General features: G+C 47.8%; 1 protein-coding gene across 4 annotated transcripts in view; it reads right to left on the bottom strand.

Annotated features, from left to right (window-relative positions):
- The window catches only part of GABRA5 (gamma-aminobutyric acid type A receptor subunit alpha5), a 92,030-nt gene extending 74,915 nt beyond the window's left edge, over positions 1 to 17,115 (bottom strand). Inside the window, exons 1-5 of one of the 4 annotated variants that reach the window (XM_053582020.1) lie at positions 16,554 to 17,115; positions 15,176 to 15,235; positions 14,648 to 14,807; positions 1,851 to 1,972; positions 69 to 136 (exon numbers count right to left, since the gene is read on the bottom strand). In XM_053582020.1, coding sequence (XP_053437995.1) covers positions 69 to 136; positions 1,851 to 1,972; positions 14,648 to 14,733 — 276 coding nt within the window. In that variant the 5' untranslated portion in view covers positions 14,734 to 14,807; positions 15,176 to 15,235; positions 16,554 to 17,115. Of the gene's footprint in view, positions 1 to 68; positions 137 to 1,850; positions 1,973 to 14,647; positions 14,808 to 15,175; positions 15,236 to 15,981; positions 16,100 to 16,261; positions 16,303 to 16,553 lie in introns of those variants that run through there. The other 3 variants (XM_053582019.1, XM_053582022.1, XM_053582021.1) reach the window with 3 other exon arrangements.
- Between the last annotated feature and the right edge of the window lie 1,527 nt (positions 17,116 to 18,642).

Raw genomic sequence — 18,642 nt, 5'->3', positions numbered from 1 at the left:
TTCAAGAGGCCCTAGGGGTCCTTTCTAGGTTACTCCGGACGGTCTGTGCCGCCCGCGCCTGGACCTACCATTTCCGTGTCGGACACGGGGCCGAAGCTGGTGACGTAGATGTCCGTCCGCACCTGAGTGATTCGCTCTGAAACACAGACACGGGTTACTTGGCTGGCACCGCGGTGACTCACCCTGCGCCACACCGCACTGACGCGCCTGCTGACTTTGGTCCGGGCAACCGGGGGCCAATGTGTTTGGTAAATTTGGAGGACTTGACAAACACCCAGTGAAGCCACGCTACTCCGAACGCCACCGTGGAATTGAACCCCCGTCGTATAAAGCAGCTGGCCTGTCCTTGTGCCCCTGCCCCCGGGCCTGAACACACGTGCCAAGCGCCCGAGGTCCAGTGTTCCCCTCCCAAACCTGGAGCAGCGCTGCCAGCCCAGCGGCGCCAGCCCCGCCCTCTTCTTAAGGAGTATCTAGAAATAGGGTCAAAGAGTTTGGGGTTAGGACAGCGGAGGCAGGAAGAGGTCTCCTGAGAAACGGGGTAAGAGAAGGTGCCCAGGGAGGGCCCTGACACAGAGATGGCTTGAGGCGGAAGGCCCACTTCCCTGCATGTGGCATTTTGAATTGCTAGAAACTCCTATCATGAGACACTGCTAGCCCAATGAAAACTACCTGGAAATACATACAATGGTAAAAGCATCTAATAATATTAGCAGGAAATTTGTATGTTCCCAAGGCCCAGGGCCCTGTGACCACCTGTGTTCCTAAGCAGGAGCCACATTCAGGGAGCAGCACGGCCCACACTGAGGAACCCCCCAGCCACCTGATAGCTCCATCCTGGGCTCGCTGCCCCCGGGCAGCACCTGGCTCTGGGCCCACCATGTATTGCAGGGGTGGCGTATGGTGCCTCCCACTGAGATGGGCCAGCCCGGTACACTCTCTGCGGCGTCCTCCCACCCTGCAAGGTGGGGAGAACGCCGCAGAAACGCACGGCAGCTCTGTGGGGTTCTAGGTGCTCTGGCCCCTAGGTGTTCAAGGGGCCGACCTGCCAAACACAGGCCGGGGCACATGTCAGTAGGCAGAGTAAGACGCTGTCAAGGAGCCTTGCGGACTTTTTTTGTCTAAAAGAGGAGTGGAGTGGCAGTTCATGCTTTAAGTAAATCTCCCAGATAAAAATGCAAATGTGGGGTAAGAGCAAAACTTTTTCCTCCAAGAATCTGTTGGCTGGAGAATTTCTACCTCACTGAACAGAGCAGATTCAAATACACTGCATTTAAATTGGTTAGCACCAAGGACATTGCATGTGCCTAGAAACTGCACACAATTCTCAGCACAAAATTAAGTTCTGTCTGCTTTTCCCTGAAAACATGATCTATCATACAATTAGTTTATTTTCTGTCAACTCCCACAGAGTCAAAGTAAATACTATGACTATGGTCACAGTGAAAAACTAAACATAATAACCTATAAAGACGTAAAGAACAGCTGCATTCAGTGGACATCTGAAAAGCACTTGCATAGATAGGAGTGTGTGGTTGATTATATATTAGTATTACGTTAGCTTTCATAACACCTAAGAGCTGGCTCCTCCTTAGGAGAACCAGAATAGATAACAAGATGATCTGGGAAGAAGGAATTTGCAGGGACGAATTAGGGAGACCACTTCTTATCACTTCTGGGAAAATGGTAAGAAAGATGCAGGATCTTTGGCAAGGGTGGACCAGCCATCAACTCAAAATCCTGGCAGGGAATCTCCTGTGGGAATTGTTTGAGTCACAGCGCACACAGAGCTTGAGGTGGAGGTTAGGTTTCCCTGGGTCCTCGCTGGCCTCAGCCAAGGACAGCATACTCACCGCCTAGGCCCGGCCGCAGTCTGTTGTCGTAGCCGTCTAAGAGCCCGTCCAAGATCCTGGTGAATATTGTGATGTTATCATTGGTCTCATCTTTTACAGAACTGCTTGGCCTCTGTGAAAAGCTAAGTAAAAGAGAAACAAAAGAAAGAATTAAAACATATTATTCCTTACAAATTCTTCTCAAGTTATAGAAACCAGGGAGGCATCTGGGAAGGGACCTCCCTCGCTGCAGGGGGCACTGCTTCCCTGGTAGGCCTTAGTTCTCCAGTATCCAGAGATACTCTGTTCTGGGATGGTTGTCATGATGTACAAAAATCTATGACTGATTCTGAGGAGCTGTTTACATCAATGTTTTGGCCATTTTCAAAACAAAATACACCTGGATTAGCAAGGCCTAACTCATAGAAGATTTCAAAAGTTTTGTTTAAACACAGAAAAACTGAATTTATATACGGTTAGGGAGTCACTGACAGTGCATGCTGGGAAACTTTACCGAAGTTGAAAGACAAGTTTGCTGTACCAGCATCTTAGCAGGACTGGGAACGTTTGAGCTGCAAGTGACACTGCAGGGCAGAGTGTGCAGCAACAGAAATGACAGAGTCCGTGATCCCACACACTTCAGCACTGCCTGCTGCTGGTGTGTCTTCTGTGTGACCTAACATGTCCTTAAGTAAACCCCAAGAACAGCAGGCTGAACCTCAGGGAAGACATAAGAACATTTCTGGCTTGTTCACAGAGTCGAGTTTTCCAGGCTCCAAAAGCTTCTGGAGATGGGAGGAGAGAACCAAGAACTGCCCTGAGTAGATCTAGACAAATAGGGGATATTACCTGGGGAGTGGGGAGTCCATGAACCCAGAAGACAGTGACGTATCTGGGGAGCATGGTCCCCATCCCAGATCTCTACAGTGGCTTCCAGACTTCCAAACAGCAACACATTTCAAATTATTGAGCACTTGACCCACAAACTTGGAGTGGCTTCAAGGGGGACTTACTGAGCCAAAAGCCAACTAAGGCTCCCAAGAAGTTGGTGCCTATGGCACTTGGGAAAAGAACACAGGATTCCTGGAATTTCCCTGAAATGCCTGGCTAGGGGGCCTCAGCTCTGCTGAAAGCACATTCTCCCCCAATGATAAAAGGGCTGAGATGAGAGCTGAGAGCTGCCATCCTTGGAGAGATGCTGAGGTCAGAATCTATGTGTGCCTGCCCTGCCCAGTTCCTGAAAATCAGTCATTTTCATTGAATGCATCTACCAGATCAATTCTCCAACGGCCCTAAGGCTATTCCCTTTTGAACGAGAGAGTATAAAGTTCTTTTGATCTAATTTTCACATCACCATTAAAACGTCTAACAAGCTGCAATTCAGCACTGTTAGTACAGAGCCCACAGACACACACCTGGTTTACTCTGGATTTAGTATTCAAAGATATTAAATTTCCCTTTTCTCTAATATCCATGGTGGTTTCAACACCCGAGAAAGATAAAGCGCTTAGCCTCACACAGCTATTACCAGGAAGAGCAGCCTTGGTAGGTGCTTCCAGGTTTGTATAACAAAGGAAGTTGTAGTCTGGACTTGCTCGGTTGCATACCTATCAACCAAACTGAAGCTGGCCTCATGGACCTCTACTCATGGAGCTCGTAACACATCCATTTGATTATTCAATTTTAGACTATGTTCAGGTGCCCAAAGTTCACAAGGTCCTTACCGCCTCCTTTAACTTATAAATTGAAGTGAGAACACATATGCTAGTAGAAAATACATCTCTTAAAGTCTCAAGGAAAATTTTCTAAGTGATCCCATCGTCTATTGTGGAAATATTCTTAAATTATGTTAGATCTGAACAGAGAGAAAGACTGCCCCATGGGCCATACTGTGACTGCACAGGGTGACGCTGTCCCCGTGAGTACTGCTCCTGGGTTCTGCAGACGTGGAGATGGAGGTGCCTGCAATGCTCCTCCAGCTTTGGGGAAGCAACATCCCACTTGGCTCTGAATCTCACTTCACAAATACCCAAATCATTTCCAATGACAGTGGAGCAGGATACAGAGCCTATCTATGCCAAAGCTCAGCTGCCATTTCTTGTCCAAAATTGAAAAACAGCAACAAAAAAAGTTTAAATTTATCTCCAAGTATTTGCACATAATTATTCCTGTCTTAGAGGAATTTTGGTATCTGCCAAACTGCCTCTTGTATTTATCTGTGGGGTTTTGTATGATAAAAGCTGAGGATTATTTTGTGTTTTCTTTGTTATATTAACTGAAGATCGGAGCTGTGAAATAGGAAACAGATTCTAAAAAATCCCTAAAAATGGGCAGTGCCTGTGGCGCAAAGGAGTAGGGCGCTGGCCCCATTATACCAGAGGTGGTGGGGTCAAACCTGGCTTGGGCCAAAAACTGCAAAAAAGAAAAAAAAATAATAATAATAAAATAAAATTCCTAAAAATACCTATCAGGGAAGGCACAGGGATGGGTTTTGTTTTGTTTGCATGAACAGCTGGGAAGCCTTCCTCCCAGTGTGTGGTTATGAAATAACACCATTCTCACAGCCACGGAATAGAAGGTGCTTGCCTCACCATAGAAGGCTAAGAGCCTTCATAGACATCTGGGGAACCTGCTAGTGCCTCTAGCAAGCAGCGTAATCTGTAAGGGCTGCTTCTAAGCTAAAGAACAACTTCAGCTTGCTTTGTTCCATCTTTGAAAGCACTTGAAAAACAGTAATGCAGAAGGACAGGGCTATGGCTTTGGGGAGCAGTAATGTGCAGACTGTGGTCATGAGTCCTGCAGGTAGATGCGAGAGCTGCCCTCATGGCCTAGAACACTCCCTCCATTAGCTCAGGAGGCAGGCCCAGGTGAGCCCATGTTCCTGTTCCACTTGTCTTGACTGCACAGCCAACAATCTCTGCTCACTGTGAGTTAGCTGTGAGTGCACGGCTGCTTCAAGGGGAGTGGATTTTGTGAGCTGAGATTGATTATTACTGACAACAGTCTTACACAGAATAGAAATACATACTTGAAAATTTTGTTGACTTAACACTTCCATTTAAGTCGGGGTTAATCGGTTCTGTTAAAATAGGAATGATTTCCTTATACAGTAAGTCCCCGGGTTACAAACGAGATAGGTTTCTGTAGATTTGTTCTTAAGTTGAATTTGTATGTAAGTCGAAACATGTACATTTCCCTATTACCTGTAATAGCCTCTGTTCATAAGTGACGCACATCAGTTAGGTGTTTGTAACTCTGGGACTGACAAGCCTCCGCTTATGAGTGCAAATTGTACATAAGTCAGATGTTTGTAACTCAGGGACTTCCTGTATGTAAGTATACTCTTTACAAAACCATTGCCACTGACTCTATCCTATCAGTTCAAACATTTTCAGATGATCGCAGAGCCAACCTAACTTGTTAAAAATCTCCTCATTTTTTATTGTTTCTTTCCAAAGTACTAATCTATACAACAGACACATAAACTTGATCCCTAACCCGCCTCTTCCCAATGACTTTATTTTAAAAAAATAAAGCAACATGGTTGATGAGCCCCAGGCTCTAGCCTGTGGGGGGAAGACGTTGTTGCAGAAAGTGTAGGTGGCTGGGGGCATTGGCACTGTCTGGGGCTTCTTGGAGAGCTGTGCCACGGCATCCAGCTGGATCTGAAGTTCTGGGTCATTTATAGTTTCTGATGAAATGAACTAGGGCTCTGACATCCCATGAAATCTGATCTACTAATGGGTTTCTTGCATCAGCAAAGTGTTTAGGAAAAATCGTGAACATCATTAAACGGGGTTAACTCTCGGTATTGTGCAAATCCCCACTTCTCCCTGTTGCCGTACACCGGGCCTTTTCAAGGCACTTGATTCTGAGACCCTTGCATTAATGTCTTTCGAAGTTCTGGGCCTCACAGACCTGCTTGTAATGGATCCAGGAAAAAACAGGTACCTGTATTGTCTTAATGTTCCCAATGACTCTGGTCGTGCTGTGCTCCCTGAAGGTCTGGGAGCCTCCAGCACTTTCCCTGGACAGCAGAGTGGCATGTTAATCACTGTCTTGGGACAGGCAAGACTGAGGCATGGGCAGTGAGAGGAGGCGGATGAATGGAATCGCTGGATTTCTGTCTGAGGCATGGATAAGAGGTCTGCAGACAGCAGGACAGGGAATTCAGAGGAAGCTACCCACCCCAACACCAGCTGTCTATCAGCACAGGTGAACGCTGCTGTAGAATTCACTCCTTATTCTGAAAGGGCTGAGGCATAGGACATCATATTTTTACTAAGATCTAACAGTATCTTCCTTTCTGAGAAACTTTAAAGGATTCTATGCTAACATAACCTTACTTATCCGTCAGTTTATATTCTTTCATAATAATAACTTTAAGTTGTAGATTCCACCCTTTTATTTTATTTATTTTTGAGACAGAGTCTCACTTTGTCACCCTTGGTAGAGTGCCATGGCATCACAGCTCACAGCAACCTCAAACACTTGGGCTTAAATGATTCTCTTTTTTCAGCCTCCCAAGTAGCTGGGACCATGGGCACCCGCCACAACACCTGGCTATTTTTTTGTTGCAGTTGTCATTGTTGTTTAGCAGGGATCGAACCCACCATCCTTGGTGCATGTGGCTGGCACCATAACCACTGGAGCCAGATTCCACCCTTTTAAAGGTGCTTCATTCTACAATGTGACCCCTGATGAAGTTTCCTCATTTTCCTGTTTTAAAGGATTGAGGAAAATCCTTTCAGTATCGTCACACCACCAGGGGTGCTCCTGAAGATGGTGTGTAATATGTCGTACAGGGCGTTTCCTCTGCCTACATCAAGGGCTGTTTCTGATTTCCATAAAATGGGATCGATAATGGTGGCTGCAGCCTTCTTTTAAATGTGAAATTACTTTGGGAATTGAACTGGGCTGGGATTTTAAGCTGCAGTCTTAGCTGTCTTCTTAAGTTGCATTCTTTCCTAGTATTTAATGACTTCAGAGAAATGTATCGTCAGTTTGTTTGTTACTTTCGGGTCATTAAATAAGCACCTCTAAGTGGTACTATTTTGGGACGTTTTCCTTTACTGTCTACTACACACCACTTTAGCTAACTATGTTTAATAAAAAAAAAAGTATAACAGAAAAAAAACAAAAAACACCGTGGTGGACACCAGCTGGGCACTGAAGGTCAAGTCCATGTATCCAAGTAAGAGTTTACCTCTCCAAGGGTAGAAAACATGAACCTGTAACACACTGATGTGGCTCAAGCCTGGTCTGTCAGGCTGGAGCTCCTCTGCCAGCCCATTCCCTGGGGCCTCAGTGTGAGTCCTCCTGGCCCTGCCCCTGGTCCTGCGCAGGGCTGTCCCAGCCCCACCCTCTGTGGAGGCTCCACGGTCCTGCGCTTCACATGCTGCCCAACTCAGAGTCCTGCTGTCTGCAAGGTCCAGCCCCAGCCTGATGGCCACAGACTCCCTCACACCCTGCCTACCTTCCTGCAGCCAGCCACTCCTCTCTCCAGCCCTGGGTGAGGACATGGTGCACCTGCCATCCCTGTCCTGATCACACGGAGTTTCCCCTTGCCTCTCAGGCACTCCTGTCAGCATGCCCGCCCGCTGTAACATCACCTGCCTTTACGTGCAATGTCTTTCGTTCACTCTGCATCCCTTCCAGTTAATGCTCAGTCTTCGTTCCTCTTTTTATCAGAGCTCACTGGAAGATGTACCCACATCAGACAGCCCCCTGCCCTGCCTCCCTTCTCTTGCAGACACTCCCGCCTGACCTTCCCTTCCCACAGCCCCAGGGAACATCCCCCTGGAGGCCAGGAACAAGATTCACATCACCAAGATCAAGTCTCCGTCCTCATCTTACTTGAACTGTGAGCGACGTGTGGCAGAGCTGACCAGCCCTCCTTCCTACAGTGCCTTCCCTCTGGGCCCCAGGACACTGCCCTCTTTGTCCTTCCTCCCTTTGCCTCTTCCTGTCAGTCTTGCTACCCTGGAACACTTACCTTTCCCACTTCTCAATACGGGTGTGTCCCGGGCACAATCGGGCCATCCTTGCCTTTCTGTCTGTATTCAGTCTCCACGAGTCTCATTCAAGACAAATGCCATTAAATACCTCCTGCATGTGGAAGCATATTTCCAGCCCAATTTCTCTGACCACCAGTCCCCCACGTCCAGTGGCCCACCTGGCACCCGCATGTGGACATCCAACGGGCATCTCATGGGGCTTCTGCCTGCACCACTGCACTCATGGTTCTGTGTCCCCAGCCAGCTCTGCCAGCTCAGTAAAACTCAAGGAAGCCCATCGGGCTTTCTGGCCAAATATACCTTGTGGAGGGAGGGTCATCCTCAGTGCCTCTGCTTCTCTGGCTCACATCAACCCACCGATAAATCCTGCTGGCCCAGCAATCACTGTCCCCTGGGCCTTTGCAGTCACCTCTTAACTGTCCCCACTGCTTCTTTAAACCCATTCTCACTCCACCAGATTCCATTGTATTCTATTCACTCAGCACCCAAAGTGAGCTTCAAAATTTAAGTCACATATTGTCACATCTAAATTGCCTCATGCTTCATTCCTACTCAAAATCACACAATGAGCCTCCCCTTTTTGATCTCCAAGATAAAAGTCAATTGTCCTTCCTGATAACCACCTCCTGTGGCCCAAGATCCCCTTCCCCCTGCTGCTTCACACCGTCCCTGCCAGGCCACTACACCTCACCCTCCCTACCGTTCATCCAGCCAGTTTAGGTTTTTTTTTTTTTCCTTTTTTTTTGCAGTTTTGGTGGGGCCAGGCTTGAACCCGCCACCCCCGGTGTATGGGGCCAGCGCCCTACTCCTTGAGTCACAGGTGCCACCCCCAGCTCAGGTTTTTTTCAATGGTAGCTTTCCTCCCATCTTTACTTTGATCACATGCCTGTATAAACATTCCCTTCTGGCAGCTCACTGTCTATTTCTCACTCTAAATTATTCTTCATAAGCAATCACACCTATGGATTTGCTGTCTGTCCCATGCATACCAGAACACACCCAGCTGGACATGGCTCCTCTGTCCCTGTCCAGACCTCAGCACCTAGGACACAGCCTGGCACATGGGGCAGCAGCTGAGCATTGTCTCCCAAGGTGCCTGTGCAAGGGGGACCCTGCAGGTGTGAGTAGGTCATGCCTCTTGTCATGCTCCAGCAGACGCCATGTTCACCTGGAGTCTGGGAAACCTCAGCACCCCACCCACCCACCCACACACCTTGCCTGAGCACTTAGCACAGGCTAAATTACTGATCCTTCATCTCAGCCTTGTGGGGGATCCATGACTGTTCCCACTGTAGGGAACAGTTGCCAGCAGGTTAAGTGACTCTTCTGACATCGCACAGAAGAGTGGACACGGAGAGCACACAGACTGCCACACTACCCTCTGTTAAAGTGGTACTGATGCTATCTTGAATATTTGCCAGAGGCCCCGGAAACAGGAACCAAGCTGATTACAGACTGATGGACCAATTATTTCTGTTAACACCCAAAGTTAATTGGTCCTGTGTTTCATTAACTTTTAGGGTGGCTTTTTGATTTTAAAATAACGTGTTAAAGAAATACAAATAAAATAGTTTTCAATGAACGGCTAAAGCCTGTTTCATAGCCTGTCTTACTTTTTCTAGCAGATGATCCCATCTCTAAAGCATATTTCACAATCCGTATTTTGTGTTGGGTTTTATTCGGGCTATAGTAGACTCACTGTTTTGTTTGTTTTTGTTTAAAGAGATAGGCTCTTGCTCTGTCTCCCAAGCTGGAGTGCAGTGGTATGATCATAGCTCACTGCAGCCTGGAGCTCCTGGCCTTAATGATCCTCCTGCCTTAGCCTTCTAAGTAGCTGGGATGACAGTGTGTGCCGCAGGCCAGGCTGATTATTTTATTTTATTTTTGTAGAGATAGGACCTCACTATATTGCTAAGGCTGGACTTAAACTCCTGGGCTCAAGTGATCCTCCTGTTTCAGTCTCCCAGAGTGCCAGGATTATAGGCAGGCACCACCATGCCCTGCTGACGCAACATTTTTAGAATGATATTGAGCTCAAGAGACTGGAATATTCTTTTTTTTCCAATCTATAAATTCTCCCCTTCTTTCCCTTTTCATAGCACCATAAGTATTAGGATATCCCGGGGAAGCTCTACAGAGACAATGCTAGGCCTGGCCCACAGCGCTGGGGTAGACCTGGATTCTACCACTTTCCAGTACCAAAATCTGGACACACTTCTCTAAGCTCTAAAGCCTGAGCTCTTTCACGCACAAAGTGAGGATTCTGTAAAAACTAAATAGTGCATTTTTTTTTGGAAAGTGCATTCTGGAGATTAAGGAGATACATTCATACAGATGCTAATAGTGATTGCTGCTCCCACCAGAGTTCTATGAAGAGACTGCTTTTTACTCTGGGCTCTAATACTTCCCTCTGAAATTTCATACCAGTTAAAACATGAACCGAGCCAGTGACTCATCCTGGTGCGGACTGCCAGACGGTGTCGGCAGAGAGCTGCGCTCGCGGGCTCTCTGAAGCTTTGCTCACTGCCGCTGGCATCACGAGTGTGCTAAAGGTTTCCTTCACCAAGCATGTAATTTGCAAGTATTTTTTGAGGGGGCTACATTTTAAAAAAATGTTGGCCATTTGTCTGTAGCCTTGTTTCAGCTACCTACATTTTTTGTAACGGGCAACAATGACCTTTCTAATCCATGCGGGTCCCTGAAGCCTCCGGATGTGCCAGGGCTTGTGTGTCTGCTAACTGCACCAGTGGTGCTTTCTGAGTGTTTTTATAATTGTTACAATGACTGTCCTGGGCCTTGCGAACCAGCAGTGACAACGTAGGAAGAATTTGTCATCTGGGAATTCACAAAAGAGAATTTTCCATTTAAAAAGGCATTGTAAGTACCTGCATGATTCAGAGAGAATGTACTTTCTGCTCTACTTAAAAGACAACTGTCCTTGAGCATGTATATTTCAAAAGGCCCTCTTCATGAAAATGAAGGTCCAGATTAGCACATTTGTATAGACAGATACAGAATACCTATCTCTTCATGTTTTTAAGTCACTTCTCCGAGGACCTACTTTTAATTGACGATTGTAAAATATTATTTCTCAAAATCTATTTGAATGATGGCTGCCAAATAATAAAAATTCTAACGCACATTTTCTTCTTCAACTGATAAAGCTCTACAATATGTTTAAGCCAATTAAAATAAATGGAATCAGAGTTTATCTTATTACTGAGCTGAAAGATCCTCAAATTTATCACTAGTCTATCAAGTCTGATATGGTATGTTTTTCCAAATGATAACAAATTGATTCCAGTTTACATGTAATACTATAAATTTTGACATTACATAGATGCCAATATTGTTTCCATGCTACTTTTTTCTATGCCATCTACTTTTGCTTACCCGTTTCACTAAAATAATCATAATGTTTCAAACAATCTCATGTCTCCAAATGTGCCATTACACAGGCTGTCTGTCAAACAAGGCCTCTGTTCTATTATACGCTTGACTCATCCTCTGTTCTATAATTTAAAACTATCGGGAGAATTATAAAGGCTACTGAAAATGAGCTGCTGGTGACTCTGATCAAAATAATAGATTGAGAGAAGGAAAAGAAAAAATACTCAGATATTCTCAAAGCAATTTCACATTGTCTTATATAATCCCCAAATATATTTCACTTATCATAGTTACAAATTTTCTGAGTGCCAAAGCCACACACTTTTCACAAACACATCAACATGGTACATGCACAAAACGCTTCCATGCTTTCTTTTTCCTTCTTCTTTCTGTGCCTGATTTTATGCAGCTGGTTTGGCCCCTGCCAGTTCTCTGGCCTCAGGCAGGTATGTACAGGAGTGGGCACCTCTCTTTCATAGAGTCGTATTCCATTTAGGACCTTGGGTGTTCCTCCTTCACCTTTTTTTCCAACCTGGTCACATATACTCTTCCTTTGGGGCAGAGGCAGGGGAAAGAATGGACTCCCCAAACTATTTTTTTTCTCTCTAATCTCAGAGTATACAAAGTACTTTTTACCCTGAAATAGTGAATACCTTTCAGAATTATGTCCTCCTCCTCTCTAGATTGGTTTAACCTAAAACTACCCTGCAAACCATGTGTAGTCAAACAAGGGAGCCCAAGAAGTGACCAGGCAGAAGCACGTGGGAAGTGCATAAAGAGTCCTAGCAGGTACCAGGTTTGGGGACATCTGCCCCTCTTTCCCCAACTGGAAGATGGGCTAAATATGCCCAGTTTATTCAGTTATTCCTTGGATTTGCCTAAAATGGGTAACATAAAAGGAGGTGCTGAATATTGGGATAGCTGCTACTTTTCAAGATTTAGAGTCAAGTAAATATTATGAAACTTCCCTTGGGACTCATCAAAATAATTCTTCAGTACATTTAGATAATAGGCAAGTGGGGAGAGCTTCATACAAGAAGAGAACTAAACAGGGGCTTGAAGCCTTTTCGTGATGTCTTTTGTGACTGTTGAAAACATTCCCCTGCGGGCCAGAGTGTATGAAAGTCAGCTTCTCGCTTTGCTAGAGAACCCCCTTCATCACAAGGTCGAGAGTTAAAGCACCCGAACAATCTGATATAAAATTCCACTTACAAAAATATCTCCTAATAAAAATAATCTTAAATCGTTTAGAAAAGGTTTAAGCCAAATACATTTACCACAGAAAAATGTATAACAGCAAAATCAGAAAGAACGTGAACATCACACACCAAGGCAGCCCTGAACCTCACGGCATTGTGCCCTGTAATCATGTCCATCGATTTTAAAAGCACAAATTTTAAAGAGTTTGTGATAACAAAGTCACAAGTAAAGAAAAAAAAGCAAACTACAAAACCAGATGTGCAGTCTGATCCCAATGATATAAAAATATGTATAGAAGCCAGAGGAATTAAACACGCTACAACATGACCGATGGCCACATCTGTGCGGAGGAATTGGGACATGTTCCTTCTTTACACTCCTCTGTAGCTCTCGTAGGTTCTGCAGTTAGAAGGTAGTGTTTTACGACTGACGATTAACCTTTCCTCTAAATATTTAAAACTGCACCAACAGTGGATTTTGTGGAAGGCTTGAAGGGTATTCTACCACTCACTTGGTGTTGGCTTCCACAGAAACTAAGTTACCTCTCTGTTTTAAGGATGGCCTCAGAAAGCTACAGAATTAAATATGCAATAAAGTATAACTGAGTCTTGCGGCTAAACTCCATACACACATTACCGCCTATTTCAGAGTTGCACCTGCCAAGGAGTGGCCTATTAAATGCAAATTCACAATAAAATATTTTGACCAAAATGTTAACACAAAAGTTTATGTTCCCAATCCTAGTATACTCCTTACCTCCAAAATATTACTCGATGTATGTATATATCAGTAAAAAACCCAACCACTTAATGAATTAAATGGCAGACTTGAAAATTCTGTATGATTTCACTTCTATATAAACCTTCCGTTCAGAGTAGTACTGTGCATGTCACAGTTTGTAGGATTTAACAGTTGGTGACAATTTGGAAAGGAAAAGCTTCACTTAACAGCTGAAGAAACCAACGGCATGGGAGGAGAGGTGTCCACTCAAGACCGGAAAAACAAGAGTAACTCCCATTGCTGTTCCCCAAAGAGATGCTAGGAAGAGCTAAAAGGGCCGTGACACACCACACTCCTATGCCCACTAGTATGGCTGTAGTGCACACACCGCCCGGCTTGCATTGGTAAAGGACAAACATCTTCCTTAGCTCAGCTCTACTAGACTGAGTCCCAACTAAGGGCTCAGGCCTGTTCCCAGGTAGACCTGACCTACAGCCTCACTGCTGTCTTCACCAGCAGTGGCACCTGGGTGAGGTCTGAAGAACCTCCCCCCAACCCTGTTTCTTCCTTTGCACAGATCTGGAAGAGCAGAAAATGTCCAGAGGACATACAGAAAATGTGGCCCTGGAAGGCTCACATTTACTTGCCAGATGGAAGGTCTCTACAGGCTGCCTGGGAGCCACTGTATATTCCCAGCCCCTTAATGACTTACACAAGTGCAACCTCTGGAGCCCATTTTTGTAAAACTAATACTTGTCAACTTTTGTCCCGAAATTTAATTTCTTAATTATACTCTATCTTCAAGTTCCAATCCTTTTGGTTAATCAGAATAATTCTGGGGCAGAGGATCTGGGGGAAGAGGAGCACCAGCCCCTAAGAGCATTCATCTGGAATGTCTAGTTACTGAAAGCCATGAATGGAAATGTTTACAGCGAACCTCATGGGTGTCCTCCAGACCTCCAGGCACCCGTAGTTTGGACTCTGCACCTGTGTCCAGAGGGCCACAGTCCAGACCCTGGGCTCAGGCCAGGGCCACCGAGAGTCCTAATCAACAGCATGGAGTGTGGGCCGGGCTCTAAAGGCAAATGTAGCTGCAGGAGAGAACAGAAGACGGGCAAATGTCTGCTGCCTCGTCTAACAAGCAGTGACTGTCCTTTACTCACGTGAACTTCTGAATCTTGTTTTAACTTGAGTAGGGAGAAACATAGCTGACTCTGATACCATCTTTGGCTTCCATTTCTGAAGATATAATTGGCCTCTTTTCTCTGCCTCATTTCTGAGACCCCACACCATGAGCAACCAGCCTTGCTCAGGGAGAAAGCCTGGGTCAAGGCAGGGACTCTTTATGTATTTATTTACAACAAACTGAAAGGGGTGGAACTGCAAAGGTGGTTAAGAGATGGCTTGATGAATTGGTGTTCTGCTTACAATGTTTCTGAACGGCACCGGTGCCCCTAACATTATAAAATAAAAGCACAGATGGTAACTTACCCAAAGTGACTGGATAAGTTCATGGAAATACAAAAGAGAAGGAGGTTTTTGATCATGATAAAGCTAGAGAACATTCCATTGTCCATTCCTAATAAGAATAATTGTTGAAGCAGATGAATTTGGAAGAATCACTGTTCCTTTCTCCAAGTCGATCTTGACGCTGTAAAGTACACAAAGTGGGAAGGCTTATGAACACAAGCGTTTTTGTGCCACAGTTCCTGGAAGCAAACCTTACTGCTACCGAAGCGATTTACAAAGAAAGAGCACGAGGCTGTCCTCCCCCTGCAGACCGTGCCTTTTCTACACATTCACAGGGCAGGAAGTGGGAGTGGGGAAGGTGGTACAGGATCTTCACCTTGATTCAGACTGCAGAAGCATTCTGATTTATTTTTTCCATGTCTCAAATACTGTTTTACTTATAGCATGCTTCTCAACGACCCCATTGGTAAAATTATTAATTTAAACGCTGAAAGTTATCTGGGAAACTATAATTTGTACCCATCAAATCCACAAATGGAATAATTTTACCTTTCTGAAATGTGTGCCACGCGTTCAAAACCAGCAAGCTACTCCTTGTTCCGTAAGGCGCTGAAAGTGCAGAAAGGGGGAGAAAAAGCTCATGTAAGAACCGAGACTCTGCAGGATCCTGTCACAGCTGCCGGGGAGAGCGCCGCCGCTTTGCCTGCATCCTGCCCCCACCCCCACCCCAACTAAATAAGTTCACAGTCTCTGAAGTCTCTCAGTTCCGCGCCGGACGCTAATTAGCGCAGTTGAAATCCAGGCGGCTCGGCGCCTAACCTGAATGAAGGCGCGTATTTCTCCATATGCGCATAACGCAGATAGGTGCTCACGATTTACGAACCTTGCCGAGTATTCGCAAAGGAGCGTTTCCCAGGGACACCCCCTCCCCCGCACACTCTGGAATCGGGACGCACACAGCAGCTACTTCCACCTCAAAAGCCAAGGCCCTCAGCGACTTCTGTCACAAGGGCAGGGTGCCATGCGGTGGTCGCCTGGGCGCGTCCTGGGGCTCGTCGCCGGACCCGGGCCGGAGCCCAAGCGGCGAGCACACGGCGCTGCATGCGGGAAACCCAGGCGGTGCCTCCTGCCGCCCCTCAGCCCCGAGCCAGGAACCCCCCCACCCCCAGGAGCTGCGCTCCCACGGCCCTCCCCGGACCACCGTGGAGGCTCGCCAGGGCCGGCACGCCAGGGCAGGTGGGCCCGGGGTCTGCACTGCGGAGCCGCAGCCCCGGCCGCCCAGGCACCGCGGCCGGCAGGGTCGGCCGCGCGTTCCGCTCCCGGGCCTTCCCGGCTCGATCCCGGCCCTCGCAGACCTCCTCGGTTCCTGCCCGGGTCCGAACCGAGCGCCCCGCCACTCAGCGCCTTCCTCCTTAGCTGGGAGCGCGCGGTGGAGCGGCGGCTCGGAGTCCACTGGCCTCGAGCAGCCCGCGCGACACGCGCGCGACACCCCCGCCGGCCCCGCGCCCACCCAGAGTGCACGCCCGGACGCCGCGCGCCTCGGAGCCCTGGGGCTGAGGGGCCTTCCAGGTGGGCGATTTCGTCCCTCAGACTCCCGCGACGGCGACAGCAGGTGCCCCCCTCCCCCGTTCCTACCCGCGAGGCCGGAGGCGCTGCGCCCCGGCGCCCCGTCCCGCAGGGCTGCGCGGCTCAGGAACCCCTCCCCAGCCCTTCAGCGCGTGGTTTTGGACCCGCAGTCGCCGGGGGAAAGTTTGCGCTCCGGGATGCCCGCGGTGCCCCACCCGCTCTCCACAGCTCCTCCCCGGCCGTGCAGCCCGCCGCTCCGGCACCCCGAGGAAAGGGGTGCGGGCCGAGCCGGGGCCGCCGGTCCTGTCGACCCCGCCCGCATCTTACCCCACTGGCCCGGCGGGTCGCGCCCGGAGCTTACCCTGCGCGCCGGCCCCGAGAGGAAGCCGTCGGCGAGGGTGCATCCTTCCCCTCCGCTTGCTGTCGCCCGGGTGGCAGGCGCCGAAGGCCGGTGCGGCGTCACCGCCCCATGCTGCCAGCGCGAACTTCCCCTGCGCTCCCGGGCCGGGTGGCTCGGGCGCCCCGCGCTCCCGCCGCGGCCTCCCTGCGGCTCCGCTCTGCGCCGCGCCCGGGGCCGCGCGCTTCCCGCTGCAGATCCCCCCAGTGTCCCCGGCGCACTCGCGCTCGCTCTCACCTCTCCCGAGCGCCACATGTCGTCCCCGGGCTGGAGGAACGGCCCGCTGCAGCGCGCTCCAGCAGAGGCCGCCAGACTCTCAGCAAACGCGCCGTCGGCCGGGAGCGGCGGAGGAGGAGGGCTCAGGGCCCGCCGCTTGGCCTGGCTCGGGATAGGCCATATTGCTGCTGAAGTTTCTCCAGGGCCGGCGGGAACGTGTTCAGCGCCTCCTGTGATAATCGCGGGGCCCCTCTTTAGACCAGAGGCGGAAAGATCGTGTCACCAGGCCAGTCTGTGTAACAGAGGCGGGGTTCCCAGAGCCAGTGCACCTCCCTAACCAGCCCAGGTGCCTCCTCAGTCCTCAGGGGCACCTCTGCGTATCTTCATCTCGTAATCCGTTCAGAAAGAAACTGGTTCGTGAGCCTACCTTTTGCCTAATTCATAAATAGCAATTCATTGCTAGGGGAGGGAAAGCTGATAAAATTGGATTAGATTGGAACGAATCCTTGCCTAATTGCAGGATGCCTTTGGGGGTTTTCTGAAATTCCGTTTCTTGACGAGAAGCTGTGGTGGCAATAGGAAGGGGCAGGGGTTGTGGGGGGTCTGCAGACCTCAGAGCCGGGCTGGGGTCGAGGGGCGGGGGCTACCTCAGTGGAGCTTCTGGTCGACACTTGCTGCGCTGTCTCCAGACGCACTCGGGGTTTCGTAATGATTTGTGATTATGTCGGTCTCCTGTGTGAGTGACACCGTTCCCGACAAGTGAGGGTGGCAGTGATGACAACTGGGCAGAAACACGTCTTCCTGCAAATAACACAGTAAGATGGATGCTAAAGCAGCACGTTTCCTAATTTCAGTATTTCACGGTCTTCCTTGGGAGATGGTGCTTCTCCACGAAGAACACCTCCCGAACAAGGTTTAAAGGAAAGCCACTGAAAACAGGATGAGGTTAAGTCACATCATTGTTCACATCTTTTGTGACACTGTATTGTTTATAGTCTTTTTTAACGGAATAGTTGTGAGAAAAGGCGAATTCCTAACTTCTCTCCAGAAATACTCTTCAATTTTCCAGCATATGAAGCTTCGCATTTTTTTTTTCTGTCATGTCAAATACAGCGTGTTCCAAATCTCAGTCACCTACTGGTACTTTAGCCCATTCCAAAACTTCTGAAATGTTCCTAAGATGAGAAATTGTAAATGTATTCCAAGAACAGGGCACACATATCTAAAAACGTCCAAATATACGAGAAGCACAACTCTGAATATGTATGTAGCCACAGTATTAACTCCGATTCTAGTAGTTTTTCATGAAATAGGAATAGGATAAAAATGTCCATTAGAAAGGTTTTTCTAGGATAAATTAAACCATGCATTACTTCGTTTTCTAATTTCTCAAAAGATGTATCACTCTGCTAATGTTCCTTGAGGGTGAAAAACTAAATTTAATATGACCTTGTAATCAACTTCATATCGTTTTGATGTGTTAGCTGTTGGAATTCTGGGTTTAGAAATACTAGCTTCTACAGCTGCTCTTCACTCAAGATTAAACAGCCTAATGTGAGTCAACATTACAGACTTACACATAGCTATTCAGTCTAGTTTTGAAAAAAAAGTAGATAAACAAGAGGTTACTTTTGTATTAGTGAGAGTTATGGACATTAATTCTTAATAATGAATGAAATATCAACTGTAGGTATGTTCTTTTGATGGGTTATGTTTAAAATTTCTCTTTTGCCCCAACGTGGTAGTTGGTGCTTGTCCTCTCAGCTACTCAGGAACTGAGGCAGGATTGCCTGAGGCCAGGAGTTGGAGGTTACAGTGAGCTGTGATGGCACCACTA

The sequence above is a fragment of the Nycticebus coucang genome, chromosome 2, assembly GCF_027406575.1.
Source record: "Nycticebus coucang isolate mNycCou1 chromosome 2, mNycCou1.pri, whole genome shotgun sequence".
Lineage (NCBI taxonomy): Eukaryota > Metazoa > Chordata > Mammalia > Primates > Lorisidae > Nycticebus > Nycticebus coucang.
This window is presented reverse-complemented; position numbering and strand designations above follow the sequence as displayed.